Source organism: Phycodurus eques, chromosome 18 (assembly GCF_024500275.1).
Source record: "Phycodurus eques isolate BA_2022a chromosome 18, UOR_Pequ_1.1, whole genome shotgun sequence".
Taxonomy (NCBI): domain Eukaryota; kingdom Metazoa; phylum Chordata; class Actinopteri; order Syngnathiformes; family Syngnathidae; genus Phycodurus; species Phycodurus eques.
The window spans coordinates 16,432,779-16,454,119 of NC_084542.1; the positions used below are offsets into that span (position 1 = coordinate 16,432,779).

Genomic DNA, 21,341 nt, shown 5'->3' on the forward strand with positions numbered 1-21,341 from the left:
TCGATCTACCGCTGGTGTCACTGATCTTTTTAAAACTTGGAGCTACTTCTTGGGTACTGCGACGGGGCTACCAGTTTCCTACACACTTCTGAGATAACAAATTTGCTCAGATTACCTTTAATTATATGTTATTATCATTAATTAATTAGGATTTATCTACTGCGTGTGAAGACACTGATCATTTTAGTGATTTCTCAGAATAAATATCAGCAATGATTGAACAAGGGAGGAAACACATAAATGGCGATAGTCCATCGAGCCTTTCAAGTCTTGAGGGGACATAATGCCGCACGGCTCCCGCGGAGTGAGGGAAGAGGCGGAGTTTTACGACACTTGTCAGACAGTTGAGCATTCAAGAGCATTCATAGATTTGTTCTCAAGCCATTTTCAACACTTTAAACACACCAATAGTATCAATTAGTGACTTTTTTTTTTTTTTTACCATATTTAGACACACGAGGTTTCGCACACCACAAGCACAATAATAAACATTACGTTCAATCAATCAAAACTGAGCACGGCTAACATCTCATCTCAAGTATCACATGGAATCAAACTGTCTGTAAAATCAAGCGAGCGTCACGTACAGCAACAATTATCAGCGTTGCGTACTACGCCACAAAGGTGGGAGGTGGGGGTGAGTGCAGGCGGATAAGTGGGAAGGTGGAGGTGGTGCTGGTGGGTAATTGGGCCTAATTGCTGGAAACACTGACCCCCACGAATCAGTCGTGTGCGCGCAGCTGGATAATATGATGTGTGCTGCTGGAAAGGCTGGGGCTACATCTAATTACATTCTCGATATTATGCTTGGGACACACACACACACACACACACACACACACACACACGCACACGCACAGTGACATTTAAATATCAGTTTAAGGTTAATGCGTCTCGGTGGCAGATGGATACAACCCTTCTAATGTCAGTTGTACTTTCGCCACCTTTACAATGACGAAGCAAGCACAGTCACATAAGCGTAACAGTCAGAAGTGTAATTTTAATTAAAGTCATCGGAATTGATATTTAGGCAAATAGTGTCTTTAAAAAATAACGTAAAAAAAAAAAAAAGGCGGCTTATTGAGTGAATAAAGGCGTAGTTAAACTGTTATTCTACTGGCGGGCTTTTCATTTGAAAGCCTGACTTTTGACAGGATGTTAAACCCATGTTGCCCCAACTTGTGCGAGTGTTGCTGAGCAGACCGGGAGGCTTGTTATTGCTTGTGTTGTTAATAAAAGCTTGCATTGTGGAATACACCTTGCTGTCCGCTGAACGACAGAAAGTTCTGAGAGGCAGCCATTGGATAAAGAGGGCTAGAAACACTGCAGAATTGAAGAAATAACTCGCATCATGGCTCCCCTCTCCCCTCCTCAACAAATGTAAACGTTAAATGTTCATTTATCTACTTCATTAGTTATATTTATTTCACACACTTTTTGTATGTAAAGCTATAGTTATTCTCTCTAAAATGGGATATATTTTTTGGTTAGTATTTTGGGGTGTTCGGAACAAATCATTTAGATTTACATCATTTCATATAAGAAATATTGCTTTAGCCAAACTTTCTGGAATGGATTAATGACAAAAAAGACAACAAGGTACCAATGTATGGTAATTTTCGGGCAAATTATGTGAAATTGCACAACTTGCCGTTGCACCCCTGATGATCTCTCACGGCATTCTTTAGGTGACATGATACATATTCCAAAAAATAGTTTTGTCATCATCTCAAGACATTGGTGCATAATGGTGAAATAACGGTCGAGCGGGGCAACGTGCCTCGCTCTCGGACTTGAGCGCTGTTAACCAAAGCGCCGCCAATGTGGACTTGAACGCCTTAGAAATTAAATCATCAGCCGAGGAGTCGGCTGGCAGCAGAGTGGAGCCACCATTAGGTTAATGAGCTATGAAATTAAATGTATTCCTTCGCACTGCCTGCGAAACCACCCGCCCGCCCGCCCGCACGACTAATGAACTTTACTCAGTCGCCATCAATTACCTGCAGCCTCGCGCTATTACTACCTGGACTCAAGCACTGAACAAGGCCGCACGGAGCGGCAGCATGTGCTCGTTATTATTATTATTATTATGACTCACATAAAGCAGACGAGGTACAAATTAATTAGGATGTACTCAACACAGCGCAAGACCTCCACCAAGGCAAAACCATCCCCGTGTGAATCAACACCAAATGGTGCGGCATTACACACCATAAACATCTGCGGGGGAAATCATTTGTGGATAAATCACAGCTTTTGCGATGTATAAACGGGCGCCATGTCTTGATGCATCGGAACATTTGCTAAATTTAGCGACCGAATCTATAAATTGGCAACGCCGATTGTGCTTTTGTAAACTAGCTCCTGTCTGTCAGGCACATTTTGAACTACAGAAGCTGCTAAAAAAAAAAATCATCATCATCATCATCTTGAGCATTGAACATGAATTGATCAAATCTTGTCAAATCGCTCAACCCTAATCTATAGCTTTATTCTTTTAACTTTTTACTATTGACAGTGGTGAACTAACGTCTACATGAATCACCATTCTATTATTACGTGAATTGTCATTTATCATTTCTTTATTTACATTATTGAATGTGTGCTATTTCTTTTTCACTTTGTTGATGCCAGTGGTTAAAAGTTTTTTCAAATTCTTACTCTTACCAGTCAGTTAGCTTAGCTCGTTCTGAAAACATTTTGGCCAGCTCGACGGATGGATACAAAACGCGCACGCACCGATCCCCATGCGGTTAGTTGCCAGGCGAAGCAGTACGATTTTCAGCAGCAGAAGGGGAACAATTGTTTGGACAGCATGCGAGAATGTGAGAATAATCCCGTCATCTGGACCCCCTCTGCCCCATCTCTCTTAATCTCTCGCACAGCACGCGCGCACGCACGCACGCACACACACACAACCATTAACTTCACGATCAAGCGTTCTCTCTTACACACACAAATTCTAAGTTTATTATGATAATGAACTGGTTAAAATCAGTATGTATTATTCACTTTTTAATAAATTCATTACAAATAAAATCAAATTGAAAAAGAAAAAAGACAAAAAAAAAAAAAAAAAAAAGACTAGTTTATGGATTTTCACTTTTTATTTAATGTCATCTACAAATGAACTGGCCCGAAAACAAATGAATACATACTACTTATACATAAACTGATATCCACACTACCCATAACCTGTCTTGTCTTTCAAACGGTTGATTGGTGTATTTATTTATTTATGATTAGATGTTGTTTGGCTGGGGCTGGTGTATATGTTTTGGCCCAAGTCCCGAGAGGCGTGCCCGTAAAATGTCAAGTCGTCTCAATGTCACGGAGCGGACGCTTTCTCCGGCGACGCTGTCGGCTTTGGACGCCTCTTAAAATGATCAAAGGAGGAACAAAAAAAAAATAAAAATAAAAATAAAAGCCACAGAGGGACGAAAACACACAAAAAAGCCCATGAAAATGATCATTTGAGTTCATGGAAGTGTTTGCTCATATTGCAATTGAAATTGAAACTCGAACCCATTTTTGAAGCCATTTATTGAAACCCTTGGGTTGAAATCCTTACGCAGGCTTGAGACCCTAACTTCAAACTATGAACCCTAACCGTTTCTTGAAACCCAAATTTGAAACCTTAAGCCTTGTTTGGAACCCTATCCCAGGCTTGAAACCCCTAATTTGAAACCCTGAAGGAGAATTGAAACCCTAATATCAAACCCTAACTTTTTCTTGAAGCCCGAAACATAAACCCTAACTCGAATCCACCTATTTTCTCCTTCCCCCCCCCCCCCCCCCTTTTTTTTTTTGCACTGGTTTTATGATGCCGTAATCCCTCGCTTGGCTGACGGGAGGACGAGTGAGCGGCCAGGGACGTATCACACACACACTCGCGTCGTCCTCCTTCAGTGAGCAAAAACGTTGCCAACGTTGGGATGAAGCCCTCGAGTTGAATGTGACAGCGCGACCGCACACACAAATATGACTTTGTTTTGCATATTGATTATATTGGACTGAAGGCAATGTTGTGATGCGACTGCCATGTGTGCGCGTGTGCGTGCATGTGTGGTCGTCTTCCAGCTGCACATCCTGGATCAGATCCTGAGAATGTTTTGCTAAACAAACACCCCATTACCACTAAAATGACATATATTCTTTATTTTAAATCCTAACCCTGGTTTGAAACCCCAGTTTAAAACTGTTACCTTATTTTGAAACCCTAATTAAAAAACCCTTAACCTCTCTTGATTCCCACCTTTGAAACCCTAACCCTGTCTTGGAACCTTAATTTCAAACCCCAAACCTCTCTTGAAACTCTCATTTGAAACCCTTAACCTCTCGTGACGGCCTAATTTGAAAATCTAACGATCATTTGAAACACGAAACCTAGTTTGAAACAGAGGACTGAAAAACTAGCCTTGGCTTAAAACCCTTGTTTCCAACCCTATCCCTGAATTGCAACCCTACTTCACACTACACTTTAAGATCCTTTTTAAATCGATGTGACAAACCAACAACAGAGCAACTTATTATTTTGTCCTTCATGCTTCGGAAAGAAAAAGTACAAATGAAAGAAGTAAATGCGCGCAAGCAGCCACGAGGACACGCCGTCGGTCTGCCAGTTTCGGCAGGGCGGCGCCAAACCAGCGGCCAATGGCGACAAGGCGGCTGACATCTTGTCTTTGGGCGCCCTTCAAAAACATCGCAAGCATCACTTCGGACACACGTTTTATTATTGTTATCTTTTTTTTGCAATCATGTTCTCATCCTGTGAGCATTAGTCATGCTTTTACATTGGGTTTGGTTTTCAAACAAGACTATGGGGTACAAATTAGGGTTTCAAGCAGTGAGTTAAGGTTTTTAAAATTCGGTTACAAGCCTGAGTTGGGGTTTCAAACAATGTTTAGGGGTTCAAATAAGGATTTCCAGCCGTGCGTCAGTGTTTTATAGTTTGAAGTTAGGGTTCCAAGCCTGGGTCACAGTTTTAAACAAGTTTGGGGTTTCAAATGACAGTTTCAAGCCTGTCTCAGGGCTTCAAATTAGGGTTTTAAACCAAGATGAGGGTATAAGGTTAGTGTTTTCAAGCCAGGGTTAGGGTGGAAAATGAGGGTTTCAAGTTCTGTTTAGGGTTTCAAATTAGGGTTTAAAACCAAGGTTTGCGGTGCAAAACCAAGGTTAGGACTTCAAGTTGTATTTAGGGTTTCAAATTACGGTTTCAAGCCAGGGTTAAGATTTTAAACCTCGGTTACCGCCTTGAAAAATAAATACAAAATAATGGATCCAATGTTGACTGAATATTTTAGCATTGTATCGTCCAGGAATTCTCAACTGTTGTGACGGGACCCAAAAGTGGGCCGTGGACCCATTTTGGGTGGGTTGGAGACAGCTCGCAAAGGAAATTACATGAATTCTGATTATTTTCAATACAGTACGGGTGTACTAAGTTCCCACACGGAACACAAAACAACTTTGAAACGACAGGAAAATGCGAGTTCCAGGGTAACAACAGTTACTGACCCCTGGTACGTACAGTAGATACAAGGATACGGTAAATACATGTAAAAGAACATATCAGAAATATACAAAAGGAGATATGAAATAAAGAAAAAGGAGACATTAAATACATCCAAAGTCGACCTTTCCTGATGACGTTCTGACCCGAGGTCTGCCCCCTTCTTTACTGCCGAGCCTGTCGGAATGAGTGAAAGCGACACAGCCGGATTCAAAACGTCGACGTGTAAAAGATGGAAACGATGTCAGAGATGTCCCAGGCCGCAGCGTGACGTCTAAATCACAACGTGAACTACGCCTCCGGTTTCAAGACAAGTTTCGAGCCTGGGGTATGGCAACGCTTAGGGTTTCAAATTAGGGTGTTTTTTTTTTTTAGCAGTGTGCCACAAAGGCTACCTCAGGATGGTAACGCTAACCTGAATCTTGGTTTTAAACGCTAGTTTGAAACCTCGAATCACGACTTCAACGTCTCATTTTCAATCGTAGTGCAGGTTTAAGACTCTAATTTGAAATGATAGCCTTGTCTTGAAAGCCTACTTTGAAACCCTAAACCAGGCTTGTATCTTGAATTTGAAGACTTTGCAAAGCAAAGTCGTTTCTCAATACATGATACCAATTTGAAGATAATTGCTGATAATGTGCAAAGACAGAACTATGCGGTAAATTATGGAAAAAAAAAAAATGTGTTTACCGGCTGCGTTTTAACAACTACAAAGCAATAGAACAGAAAAGAGCTCAATCAGCAGCTAAAAAAATTCACATCTAGTTCGAGCCGGAATCAAGCAGAGCAGCAGACGGAGCTTTATGGTAATTCAACATGAAGGCTGCTTAATAATACGGTGAGTGTAAATAAAAGAGCGCGCGAGTGCTTTTTGCAGGGTGTCCCGGGACTTGCTGGGCCGCTCCTCAGCCGTCCCGCTGTCAGTTGCGGTTGCTCACCCGGCCGGGCCAGCCCACCACGCCGGCTAGGATGCGTTGGGACAGCGGGACCGTCAAAGCTGATGACGTGGGATCATAATGGAGAGATAGCACACAATTCTCTCTCTTTTTGAGAAAAAAATTCTTTTGAAAGACGTCTGGGTGCAACAAATGACCTGAAACAAAATGAACCCCTGCATTTGCAGTTCAATATTCACAAATTCACCTTCAGGGAATTGTGATGATAAGTTTATCGCAGGGAGACGTTCCAGACCAACCTGCCTCAGGTGATAAAATAAGGGATGTGGAGAGCGCATAAAACACTTTTTAGAGTATTCTTTAGCATGCGTTCTCAATCTCTCTCAACAAAAGTGAGTACACCCAAAAGTAAAAATCTTTAAATTTGCCCCAATTATCCATTTGCCCTTCCCGGTGTGATGTGACTCGTTAGGTCTTGCAAGGTTTCAGCTGTGTTACATACAGTGTTATCGCTCTCACACGATCTCTTAGCGCTCAGTGGAAGAGGTTGAAGGTGTGGTGCGTGCGTGCGTGTGTGCGGGGTGTTAAATCGTCAGAGTTCAGACAAACAAACCTGCCTGCGTGGCTCTCATCCCAGAAGCGAGCCTCTTCTAAAGATGATGCCCAAGAAAGCCTGCAAACGGTTTGCTGAAGGCTCGCCGACTGAGGACATGGATTACTGCCTGTGTGTTGAGTTATTTTGAGGAGACAGTAAATTGACACTGTTATACAAACTGTGCACTGTCTCCTAATTCATATTGTAGCGACGGTCAACTTCATTCTGAAGTCGTCGTTTTATAACGCATTTGAATAGAAACGCAAAGTAATGACGGTCAGCTTTAAACTTAATCCAGTTGCGACTCACCGACACAACACAACATTTTGGAGTTTGGAAGACCACCTCATCGGTACGTGATGTTGCCGTAGTGATAGAAATAATATGATGGGATATTCGGTATATTTTCCACCCACAGTGCGTGACAGCAGATGTGACGAGCCGCTTGTTGATCCCAGCTGTGTCGCCTCCAGTGCTATCAGTGTAATATTCATGACGCGGCTGTCTCGCTCTCACTCGATGTCATGTTCCTTTGTTCCCGCTCATTACGGCGATGTCCTGAAAATGACAAGCTACAAGAGCCTCTCTTTTATTTTTTTTTGTTATCCCGCATCCATCTCCCGTGAAGTAGCAGAAGAGGATAAAAAGCGCAAAGAAGAGATATTCGCTGTAGTGTCGTTTTTGTCAGCCATCCGTCCTCCGAGTTTTTACAGACGCGACGCATCCATTTGTCATAACCTCGCCATGTTGTGGAGTAAAAGACTTTCTAGGCGGGAAACGGGCGGTTAATGCTTTTATAAGGACAATAACGATCGGGGCAACCAAGTCCCGGCTGGAGCGTCGGTGCGGTCATCCGAGGGCCATTAGCCGCTTTGCCTCGACGCGGGCCTTCTTAAACGGGACAGTTCATCAGCCGGGATCGAACGTTCGTCGCTCATTCGGCTGAACATATTGTCCCTATTTGTGTTCATCCGACAAAAGCAAATGTCATGGTCTGTGTTTTGGTTTGGGTTGTGTTTAGTTTTGTTCCATGTTTTCCTGTGTTCCATGTTTGTCGTGTGCTCATTAGGTTGTCGTGTACACCTGTTCTCGTCTACTTTGTGTCGACCAATCGGCTCTCTCCAGCCACTCGTGTCTTGTCCAGGTGTTCCCCGTTGTCTCGTCAATTTGTTTGTATTTAGTTCCCTGGTTTCTTTCAGTTCATTGTCGTTGTCACATGTCTTGCCATGTCATAGTCGGCAGTTGTCTTTATCATTGTGATTAAATATTATTATTTTGAGATTCCCGCACTCCTGCCTTGCCTCCCTGCTTCCCTGCAATTGGGTCCACCATGTTCTTGCCTTGCGTTCCTCGCCTTCGCCCTAACCACGTACGTGGCCGCAAATGGCCAAAGAGGAACTGTGTCATGAGATCAAAGTTGCTGCTTAATGGCTGATAACATCGTGACTACCAATGCTATTTGTTAGCCCATCTACTGCATTTTGCAGTCTGTTAGCATTAAGCAAAGTTGTGTAGTCGTTTTAAATACCCAATGTGTAATTCTCTCGGTTTTATGTTGAGAGTGACAGCAAACTTCAACTGGGAGTGGCACTAAACAGTTTGAAGGCTCTTTTTTGAAGAACTGTTGACTAGCTGACAAGAAGATAAGAAATAAAAGAAGATGAGAACTCAAATCTACGTCACTCCCTCTCCCCTTGTAACATTGTGGTTCTTCTTTGTCCGTAAACGGATCTGTGCTAAAAAGGCGTGTTCCGACATGAGCCGTCCATCCCGATCATGTTGAATGATCCATGCGACGTAGTTCGAGTCGCCAACAGCCACCGCTCGGCAGCCTCATTCGCACCAGTCATTATCTTTGCCATTAGCCGGCGTATTAGGTACCGGAGGCGCATCTAAATCAGCGACATATAGACTTACCGATACGCACACACACGCACGAGAGCCAAGTCCATTAAGGCGCTGCGCACAAATCAAGCAGGAAATAGAAACCCGGTGGTGAAAATGAATATATGCAAAACAGCCCGAAGTTGCTTTTAAAACGTCAATGCCGTAAGCGTGGGGACTTAAGAAAGAAGATACAGTCAGGGAGGCAGGCAGGATGTGATGTCAACAGGTAAACAGAGACGCTAAGTGGACTCGAAGCAAAGTCCAAGGACGGACTTGGCGGAATTGCACTGGAAAATGACCCAAAAGTCAAAACAATGTACACTTTAATGAACATTTTCGGGGGGGAAAGCCAATCAATTTTGAATTAAAGCAACATTTCCTGGAGAATAAACCTTTTAAAAGTCAAATAATCTGGATTTCAACACTTGTGTGCCAATGCTGCAGAATTCTCTGGAAAATACGGGCTGCTTAGTACATGTGACAACAATCCCGTCTGGGCTAAGAAAAAAAAACTGTGCTTTTAGTCTGACACACACACACACACACACACACACACACACGCACACAAGTTGTGATTAATAATCACCACCATAATGCTCAAATTTCTGTTAAATCAGATGCGGTGCAAAGTAATCCGAAAGGCAAAAATAGAAGCCACTCTTGAATTTGTGTGCAGCATGTGTGTGTTTGTGTGTGCATGTATTAGAAATGTTTTATCAAGGCAGCGGTATATAGTAAACAGGCAGCGGCCTCTCGTCCCCCTCAGCTCAGATGAATTAAATGACATTTGACCTCTACGAGTACGTCTTAATCACCTTTGAGCTTTTCCGTCTTTAGTGACTCCGCAGAGCAGAGCAGGTAGGGGGCAGCGGTCTGTTCTACTTTTTATGATATTTGTGTTTGTTGGTGTGCCATGAGATTTTTGGGGGAATGTAAAATATGCGCCTTGGTTCAATTAAGTTGAAAAAAAGACTGGTCTCTTGGGTGTATGTGGCGCATAGACACATCACCCAAACAAAAAAACAGGAAACAGATTTACTTCGTTGTTTAATTTCACACTTGATGGGTGGGCAGGCACTCCAGAGCCACAACTATTTGTTTACAAGCAATTAAAAAGTCAATCTTCCGTAATACGTCCCCTTTAAAGGGTTCTCTGCGAGTAACGATCGTCAAGGGAGTCTTGTTAAGAAGGATGGTGTTGTCAGGCAGTTGTTTACTGTGGCTAAAGTGATGAGACAATTTTATGTTAGGTGGCAAATGGACTGCGTGCCATCTCCAATGCGAAAAAAAAAAAGTGGACTTTGACCTTAAATGTTGGATATATGTTAAGCTGAGCTGGACTTCAAAGGATGACGACTCCTCCGCGTGGATCATTTGTCATCTCGGGCCAGCTCCAGTTGTTCATATTCAACAAAAAGTGTTTTTTCCGCTTGACAACAGGACGCGAGGTCATCGGCTCTACAGTACCTTGATGGTTCTGCGCTTTTCCGTCAAGAGCGATACCTCGTGACACTAATGTGTCGCCCGTCCTTGAGTTGCGGATCTAAATGACGGCCATTTTCTACCCCTACAGCGCAGCTGGAGAGGTCTTTTAACGCCCCAAACACACACACACACACACACACACACACACATCTAGAAGCAAACCACAAAAGATGTGAAAAACTTCCGCCTCTGCTCTTCACATCGTGAACTGGCAGTGTTTTAACACAAGGTCACAACCACGCTTTGATTTATTTATGTTTTTCTTGCTTCTACACCTCCTGTGTATGACCGTGTTTGTGTATGCTACCGCCAGCAAAGAAGTCTTTTGTGCGTTTGTACGCACACCCTCGCTCTTACACCTTCGCTCCATAACGTGCGTGCAGTCATGGCCGACAACGGGGCACTCTAAAGTGTGTAGGATGTGATACATAGCCACAGAGAATGTTCATCCAGCTTCAACAAAACAATAACGAGCTAGCTTTCGTACTTTGAACAACCTGACGACAGCCACGGCTGCCACGTTGGTAGTGTGACTCATTCATAATGGAGTGTTACTATAAAACTATGGGTTTTGTTTTCGTGACTGTAAATGTGATGAGGTGGGTCAGACCCGGTTTTGGCAATTTCGTGGTCCAGCGTAAGGAAGTGCATTGAAAAGAGGGACGTCGACGCTGTTCGAGCAGCGTTAACAGACGACTTCAATCTTGTCCAATCGAAGCGGCTTTTCTCATTCCCTTTCAATGCGGTGAGAGAGGGCCATACTGATAGTCTGTGACATGGGGGAGAAAAAATGATTCGCTCGAGTCCAGGAGATAGAAGTGCGCAAAGTGTACTTATAAGGAACCGCAAGCAGACCCCCGTGGGCGGATGATGACAGTAAATATGGCAAGGCAATTTGGAGCTCAGAGGTCTGCACCATGACGTGAACTCTCCCACCCCCAATCATTCGTATGCCCCCCATGTCGGCCAGTGGGATGATGTCTACGATCATGTCCGCTGTTCCCATATTTATCAATGAAATACGTCTGATCTACCTCACATATCCGCGGGGCTCGCGCATGTGTCAGCCTCTGCCCTGATCAAATCCACCAAAATCACCTTAGACCAGCAGTCCCTATAATGTGCCAAAAGTTTGACATCGAAGCAGACATATGTTAAGAGCGACTTTTTTTCCACCAGATTTGCACTCCCCCGAGTTAGACTGGTTAGAGCGTCAGCCTCACAGTTCTGAGGACCCGGGTTCCATCCCCGGGCCCCGCCTGTGTGGAGTTTGCATGTTCTCCCCGCGCCTGCGTGGGTTTTCTCCGGGCACTCCGGTTTCCTCCCACATCCCAAAAACATGCATTCATTGGAGACTCTAAATTGCCCGTAGGCGTGACTGTGAGTGCGAATGGTTGTTTGTTTGTATGTGCCCTGCGATTGGCTGGCAACCAGTTCAGGGTGTGCCCCGCCTCCTGCCCGATGACAGCTGGGATAGGCTCCAGCGCGCCCGCGACCCCAGTGAGGAGAAGTGGCTCAGAAAATGGATGGATGGATGATCAAAACCATTTTTTTTTTTTTTTTTTTTCAATCGCGAATTCTCCTTTAATGTGTGAAAGATAAATACAACCGCAACATATTGTTTGTTTTAGGCGCTTAGCACGATTGGCGATCCGCAAAGGACCGAAGCCACCAAGAGGAAGATAAGGCACAATCTTTAGAAAGTCATTGTTGGCTCTATTTATTAATGTGAATTATTCATGGAACAAATATGAATGGGATTGTTAGCAGTGCTTTGTAGTTGGATTTGAAAAAGACAAAACAAGCACACATATCCCCCCCCCCCCCCCCCCCGGATGGCTACAGCTCTGCAGCTTACCATCAGGGCCGTCGGCACCATCTGGCCGGGCCTCGCTCGCGTTCAACGGATGGCGCGGCAACACCACGCCATCCGCGTCTGTTGTTTGACTTTACGGTCAGCTTTATGTTTATGTTAAGTCTTGACTGGGTATATATACTGTATGTGTGTGTGTGTGTGTGTGTGTGTGCGTGTATATGTGTGTGCGTGTGTATGTGTGTGTGTCGGCCTCAGTCAGCAGAAAGCACATATGGCGCCATTAATATGAGCACACTGCTGACACATATTAGATGTGCTAACGCAGCAAGCAGAGTCGGTGCCAATTCACATGCACAATTGGTCCTGATCCAATATGATTAAAAAAAATAATAATATAATGCAACAATGTGTGTTATGACAGTGTAGATTACTGCTGTGTAAATTTGGTCCATGTATCTTATGACAATCAATATAACAGTGTATACTATGACGATTTATATTACACTGATGTATACAGTATACTATGATGATTTATAGTACGTGTGTTACGACAACGTATATTACGACAAAGTATTTTACAACAGTGTATCTTACAACAGTATGACAATTTCTACAATTATGTATATTATGACAATGTATAGTTTTTTATGATGATGCATAGTTAGTACGACACGCATAACGACAGGTATATTATGACAATATATACTCCAACAATGATGTACAGTATGTTGTGACAATGGATCATACGACAATGTAAATTATGTCAACCTATGCTACGGCAGAATATATTTAGATTGTATATTACGATGATGTGTATTGCATCAACATATAGTACATTATGTCAGGACACAATACGGCAACATACAAGTATATTATGTTGAGAGATATAAACTTATATGTATTAAAATGCAATGTATATTCCACAAATGTACAGTATATTACAACTAGGGATGGGAATTGAAAAGAATTTAACGATTCCAGTTCCATTACCGAAACTGCTTATCTGAAAACAAAACAAAATCCCTCCTCGCTCTTCCGTCATTCTCGCCCAATCACGGCCGAGACACAACGAGTCACTTTAAGCGGCCTCACGGGCAGCCGGGCCCTGATCAAGGCACTGTTTCTTTTTTTGCTCGAAAAAAGAATCCGTTTTTTATATTACGACAGCATACATTGCAACAATATACTGATTATGTCAATGTATGGTATATACTATATTTTATATGAAGATGATGTATATTACGCTTAAGTATATCACACCAATCTAAAAGCCAAAGATATGCTCCACATTACGACGATGTATATCGCGATGATATATATTACAACGTATGATAGGTGTGTCCTATGTGGAATAAATATTGTAGGACAATGTGTGTCCATCTCTCAATGTTCTAACAGCAAAATTTGGGGTTAAACTAAACCATAAAATCAAAAAAATGCACCATCTGTGTTCCGAAACATAAAACAAAGCGTCCAGAACCAAAATCAGACCTTGGAAGGCAACCCGGGGAGGAATCGCCTCGCTTAAAAAGTGAATTAACACACAGATTGTGATTAGTTTGGCGCCATTTGTGGAACCAAATCCACTGATGCTGCTTTGGCCTCGTTTAAGTTGATTAAAAACAATATAAAGTGACCTTTGGAGAAACCCCGTTTAGTTGAACTATGAATTATTGAAAGTGTACATCAACGTAACATGAGATGACTGCATAATTATAACAAGGGAGAGAACTTATAGACTGAGAAAGTGGAAAGTTCCATTTTTCAACTTACGAACCCTCAGGCTGTTGTTTGTGTGTGTGTGTGTGTGTGTGCGTGCGCGTGTGTGTATACGTGTAGCACTGCCACAAGCACATAGCGCAGATTAAATAAAGGAAAAACGTTATCTAGCATCACACCCATTGCTATATTCTATTCTTGTTAGACTATAAAACATTGACAAAAACTGTCAAATTCTACATCTAAAATGGAAGTGCCACTGATTCATTCCAGCCTACCAAAAAACAAACAAACATGTTTTTTAATGAGAAAAGTAACATTGTCGAATACTGTAATTTAATGAAGTCATTACTGTATGTTTTTAGAAATTAGAATGTAAAGAATTACATATTTAATCACAATTTTTGCCCCAGTTCAATGGGCATTGCTGCTCTCTCTTTTGTGCGTGCCTTGGCCACATGAGGCCAGTACAATACAGACATATGGATACACAGTACATACAGCCAGTACCTATTTCTCAGGAAGATGCACTAATATTACTCATTCTTCGCAGAGGATGAAGAATATATGCCTGTGGTTATTGTTATACTAGCTGTCTGCATTGCGTCACTGTTTGTGTTCAAATATCCGTTACGTCAAGGGTTATTTTTTTTTAGGATGTAGATGAACGGATAGAAAGGGCTCAGTCGCTAGCCCCCCCTGCAAATAGCATCTTCAGAATTTTTAGAAGTGCTGTGATCCTTTATAGACATATAGCTTTTAAAGAGTAACATTTGGACAAAAGATGTGCATTGTCAAGATAAAACAACATAAGGGATGGTGGGGGTATGGTGTTGGTTGGTGTCTGCCAGCTGCGCTCGGCGCCACCTCTCTAATCCACCCCAGAACAGCCGGAGGCTTTCCAGCGCAATATCACATTTTCATAATGAGAGCCAATGAGCTGTAAATCCCTGCTGGTGCACTTTTACACAGCCACACAAGGCTAACGTCGCCCCGCGTTTTACTTCTAAATGTGAGAAAATGATGCTTTACTTCCACCAAAGAACACGCGTGGATCCTTAAAAGGTTTGACATTTGATTTGCTCCTATGAAGTCTTTAATTATCCTTAATCAACAATTATTTGCTTGTGCTGAGTGTGAGGGTACAAGAAAAAGACAAAAATGAATAATTTTGTGGTATAATATTGAGCCAATATTTCCAACCCCTAATGGTCTCATTTTAGTGAAGGAGAGGTTAAATTTGACAGAAGTGGCCTTAAAAACTATTTCTCTTCTTGGATTTTCTGAAGAAGTCAAACTCGAAAAGAGACAGGAAGTTCGCCATTTTAGGGTCCACGTTTTGTGAGGTGTTCGTAACTTTGATAGAAGTGGCCTAACGACAAGTCATGGAAAGTATTTTTATTATTGTATCAAAAGGTCATGCCTGAAAAGACACCGGAAGTCTGCCTTTTCAGTTAGAAGCGGCCACTTTGGGCTGATTTTGAACATTCTTGCAAATTCTTCTGTTATAAAAGGCAATTAATAAATATAAAGTAGATTCGTTTAAAACGGCAGTCTTCCATTTAGCGTGAAGTCCGTCCTCTTCGGGTTTTGCTCGTCACATATTCACCTCGTCGAGTTTTACGCCTTATGATTCCGCCAAAGCCCTGGCTAGTAGAAAAGTTGTTTAGCCTGTGTTGTTAGCAGAAGTTAAGGAGAGTGTGAGCGTAATGCCATTAGATGAGTTTGAAATAATTAGTCTTTTGTAATCACACTTTGTGGTAAATTTGCAGTCACTATTAATATAGGCAATATTAAACATTTTTAGGGAGGCGTCAATTACTTTCTTAGGGTGTTTTCGCTATTCGCAGCAGGGCTCTGTCCCGAGCCCCTGTGAATTGCCATTTCATGCTCATTTTTTTTGTCCATGGCAGAGGTGTGAAAGGAGGCTTTTTCTTTGAATTCTCAGTAAATAAAACACGGACATTAAGAATAAAATTTGAATTTGTGCGTCTATGACTGTGTACAGTTCATCCAAATTTAGAATTTTTTTTGCTTTGGCAAGAGGTCCAATAGAAAGTTTCCTGGACAAACAAGACTTTCTTTTCCCACCCGCTGCGGTCCATCTCACCACGCTTCTCGACCTTGCAATTCAGTCTACCTGGGCGAGAATAGATGGCGACAGACCTTCACTTCAGCTCAGCTGGCTGCCGTGAGGAGTGAGGGAGGGAGGGACGGAAGCGAGTAGAAGATGGTAGATGACAAAAGAGATGGAAGCAGAGAGGCGGGAATGTGACGGATAGATGGAAGAAAGTTGGGAGTGAGTAGAATTTAGGCTGCGGCAGGTAGCAGAGAATTGAGTGCGAAGGCCGCCACACTTGAGAAAAACGTCTAAGACGTGCGAGTTGTTCTCCCAGACGCAGAATTAAAAAGTTTCTTTTGGGTTTGTCCTCAACTCTCTGGGCTGTTGTAACTCCACATACACAGATACCCCCTGTCTCCACTTGCGACTTGACTCGGGACTTGCCTGACTAGACTTGGGACTTGACTCGGGACTTGAGGGCAGAGACTTGAGACTGACAAAGCAATGACTTGGTCCCACCTCTGGACTATGTAGATATTCACTTTTTTTGAAATGACGACATGTTTTATTGGAAATTATTTTGCCAACCCCTGAAAGAAAGTAATAGCTCAACACAAGTGTGAAAGGGGCTATTGTGATGATTCACCTCCGTGTTCATTCCTGCAGTGAGCGAGCATCACTCTGCGAATGTGAATGAAACTTGGTTTGTCTTCACAATAACCCATCAGGTTGTTTTTTCCCCCCTCCCAAGTATTCCACGTCAAGACTAGCAGAGGGTCGTGGAGAATGAATAGCGATCTATGTTTGGTTTCCACGTGCCAGGAGGGGAGCATTAACCTCCATTCATCCGCTGATTGGCCGCCGTGACGCCGGATCGATACGGCTGTTTTTACTCACCCGGCGGCCTTGGCGAAAAGCCTTCGGCGTATTGACGAGTTCTCCCGCCGTCTCGAGAAGTCCGCCGGCTGCATGGTGGACAGGAAGAAGCTTTAAATCGCCCTAAATGTGAAAATTGGCAAAATCTCCACACCGAAAGCGCTTAAAACCTCCTAATAATGAGGAAAGTAAAGGACATTCTGTTTGTTGGGATGTATTTGTCCATTACAATGTCTTAAGAGTCCAAATCATGGTACGGTATTTATTCATTCCTCAGGCTCCCGGCCAGCTGAGCCCCTGAAGTCTGTTCAGCTCATTTTCCTTGACATCAATACTTAAGTAAATATTTTTTTTTTAAACTTAGATTTTTAAAGGTAAGCTACTTTTGGGGAACTGACAGACTTTCTAAAGAATTCCCCGAACATTTGGTTTGTCTCGTCACCTTACATGAAGCTGCTTTATTATATTTGTTTATCGCTACCTCACTAACAAATGCAAGACTCGAGCAAATTAGTTCCTTCGCTGTGTTCACACATCCAAATGAACAAAAACCAAAGTGGGAAACAAAACTATCAATTAGATTCAAACAGACTCGCACATACGTGCGTGAAAGCATCGTTAAGTGAATTTAATAGGGCTCAAAAACGCAACCCTGGTGCACACCGCCACAGCCGCAATCCAGTTGTGACTTTCCCTTGTTGTCCCTCTGCTTCTGCTTCCCCGCCCCCCAACGTTTCCTCCCACGTCTTGTAATGTTTCATTATGCTGGTGGAATTGTCACACGCATCAAAGTTGTTTTAAAAAGTGTCTCGTCTTTTCTCTCTCCCTTTCTCTGGTGGGAAAGTGCCTCTATGTTATTATCCCTGGTGGTGCTCTTCATCGGCACTCGCATCAAAAGATGCACTTAGACAGCAGCGAAAGCTTTTTCCACGCTTTGCCTCGGCTTGGCAGGCGAGGACGAGCGAGCACGACGGCAGATAAGGGAACAAAGCGGAGGATGGGATGGGAGGAGGAAGTCGTACTAGAGCGGCTCCAACTACCGGAGACAAATTCCTTGTGTGTTTTTGGACATACTTGGCAAATAAAGATGATTCTGATTCTGAAAGCACAGCGCGAGGAAAACGGGCGCACGCCGCCCACATGACCACCGCTGACCTTGGCTTTTATTACCTTTTGCCACTTTTTTCCCCTCCACCATGGATCGTGAATGCTGCGGCTGTCAAGCACACAGATGTGACAGCAGCTGTGTGTGCGCGAATCAATGTTCAAGTCATCTTCTTCCACTTAATAATTCTATACATTTTTTTTTTTTTTTTTTTTTTTTTTTCTCCCCATGACCCTACTTTTCTTCCCTCGGTGGGCCAGTTTTTCCAAGTCGGAGTAAGCCCTCGAATGATTTTAAAGGCCGCCTGAACCAAATAAAACTCAAGACAAAGCAAAAACTGAAAACAAATTATGAAATGAGGAATACTGTAGTTTACACACGGCCATGTAGTTTGACAGCTCATTTTATCTTGAAGAACTGAACATATAAAATCTTCATTTCAAAAATATTTTAGTGTACATACATGCTTTGACCAAAGGGAATTCTTTTTGAGGAAGTCCTCATTTTCACATTATCTGCGAAGAAATGATCTGTTAAAGAACCAAATCCAAACGTTCTCAACCAACCTGACTGAACTACCGCGTGTGCATTGATGTGCGTAAAAGCGCCAAACCCGCTGCCAGTCACCGCTTAAAGACTTTAAAGATCGGGAGGCTGCTCGTTTACACACTGCTTGTCTGTGTCCATTCTGTCATAAAAAAAATTCCAAGCGTGGCTTTTCATTGAGAACTTAAATGTCACTCTGTAAAGAGTCAATATCACCATAAGGTGCCTTTCAGGCGTCCCCGTTTCACCCCTGAAAAAGTTGAGCTCTTCCATTGAAATTCATATTCACTGCATTAAGTAGATGTTATACTGTTAGAAATACATATTGGTCATGCTCCCACGCTTTTTTTTTTTTTTTTTTTTTTTTTTTTAAATATAATTAACTCCTAGCAGACAATGTACATGCAAACACATAATTATGCGAGCTTGCTGATAGGGTGGACAATGATGGTTGATTGTTCTTGCAGATCATATTTATTATGTACTATAATGACTTTTTGACAAATATTACAAAAGTGGTTTTTTTGGTGTGGGGGAATTGCAAACTCCCCTTTTAAAAAATGTGTAGTATCTGTACAAAGTTGAATGCAAATGCATTCTCTTGACTATGGGACAAGGACGTCCCTAAATGTCCATCATGTCGGACTTTGTGCTTTTAGTTTCCCCCGGTCTCCCATCTAGCTTCAATCTGACGATTGACAGCAAACATAATTCCCATCAAAGTCTGACTCGACTGTTTCTGTGATTCCAAAGTACCACGTGAATAATAATAAGACAGCAACAATACCAAAAGAAAAAAAAAAACCACTAAAAGCCAGCGAGTGTGAAATTGGGATCCACTTTCATAATAAAAAGCTATCAGGCCGCAAGAGAGAATGTGCTAATTACTGTTAGCGAAGGAGCCTTTTAAGCGCTCTGTGTTCATTCGCGCCTGCTATTGATTAGCAGCCTCTCACAGTTCACGTCGCTCTTTTATTTTCTGTAAAACTAATTTTATGAACCACGTCAAAGAATAATGTCATTTATTTTTCTGCCATTAAGACCATGAATGCGCTAATGCACTAATATGTTTTACTTTTTTCTTTTGGGAGGCTCTGTAGTCCTTTCTGATTACATGATTGCCCGCATAACCTTTTGTTCAATTTACGAATAAAATCGAAGGAAAGTTTGTGTAACGTTGAGGATTGTTGTTGCCAGTTGAACCATCGCGATATACATATCAGGGTGTAAATGTGTTCAAATGCAGCTTTAAGTAGGAGGGAAACGATGCAAAAGTCGTTCTTACTTTGCGTATTCTTGGTTGCCGTGATCGCAGCGTGAGTCCTTGTGCTTCTCCCAGTCCTTGCCGTGCTTGCAGGTGGTCAGCAGGACAATATCGTCCCCGTTGTGGATGTGGTACAAAGCGTTCCTGGTCTCGGAGCCGATCCCCGTCAAGTAGCGCTTCCCTTTGAAGACCAGCAGGTAGCGCCTGGACGACGACGAGGAGGACGGCGCGTCTCGGCCCGCCGCGCCGCCTGTGACCCCCGCGCCACCCAAGCCCGCTGCTTTGAGCGGGTGGTCTTTGGAGAACAAGGGGATGGAAATATCAAAGTTGGGTCGGAAGTTGGCCACGTCGGCGCTGGCCTTGGCCAACATGGCCTGGCCCACCTCGAAGCCCAGATCTTCCGTGTAGTCCGGCCAGGTCCCGGAGTAGAGGTTAAAAATCAGGTGGTTCCTACCGTCGTTCCACGTGGGCAAACTCTGGATACGCGTCCTGGCGTTCTGGACGAACTGGGCCGACAGACGGTCCCTGTCCAGGGTGTCCACGGCCAGGATGAACAGGCAGGCCTGCAGGGGGTCCGCCGTGTGGAAGCGAGACTCCTGGATGGAGGACAAGATCTTACGGTAGGCGGCGGAGATCTCGTCCCCCCTCTGTGACGGGTAGACGTAGACCCCGAAGTTCGACTGACAGCGGGCGAAGTCGAAGCAGGTTTCCATGCGGCAGCGTTTGTTCTTGTAGAGGTTGTCGCGGACCGAGCGCCGCTCTCTGGGCGAGCTGTGCTGGTGGTGCACCTGAGGACCGTCCTCCTGAAAACCACACGGGAAAACACCTTCAAGGACGCATTTTACTTTCACCGAGATGTCTGAACTCCTCCCAGCTCCTCAGTACGGCACTAATATTAGTCATTCTTTACAAAGGATAAAGAATATATGACCGTGAACACTGTTATATATGTTGCTGCACCGTTTGTGTCCAATCCACTGCTTAAAGCCGGGGTGTCAAATTCATTTTTGTCACGGGCCACATTGTAGTTACGGTTTCCCTCAGAGGGCTGTTATGACTGTGAAACCATAAAAATCTGCTCATCATACTATTAGATGTACAAATCAATGGATAACTCGTTTTGAAATCAGAGGTCAAGGATAATAGTTTGTTCAAGTTACTCGAAAAGGTCTTTGGTAACAACAAAAAGCTTGCAATATGTCAACATTATTTATGATGACAATTTGAAATTTCGGTACAGATTTGAACAACAATCAAAGACGTTGATGCACATGATTTGCTTTTGCGGACCACATCAAATGATGTGGCGGGCCAGATCTGGACCCCGGGCTTTGAGTTCGACACCTGCGGCTTAAAGGGTTATAGCACAGTAACGTAGATGCTACTTAGCGCTTGCATTAAGCGAGCAGACTGAAAGGCTAAGCTGTGCGGTTGTTTAAGAAGCGCAAGGTGAAATTCTTCTTGTTTGATGTTTAGTTTGACAGTAACCGTCGACTGGGAGTGGCAAGGAACAGCTTGAAGCCTCTTCGTTCCGAGGCGTTGTTATCACAGGTCTGCGCTCGCAAGTCCAAGCAGGAA

At 43.3% G+C, this 21,341-nt stretch overlaps 1 protein-coding gene across 1 annotated transcript in view; it reads right to left on the bottom strand.

Annotated features, from left to right (window-relative positions):
- Nucleotides 1-21,341, bottom strand: part of LOC133416989 (exostosin-1) — a 67,695-nt gene that overhangs the window by 43,050 nt on the left and 3,304 nt on the right. Inside the window, exon 4 of the mRNA XM_061704402.1 lies at nt 19,785-20,566. Coding sequence (XP_061560386.1) covers nt 19,785-20,566 — 782 coding nt within the window. The remainder of the gene's footprint in view (nt 1-19,784; nt 20,567-21,341) is intronic.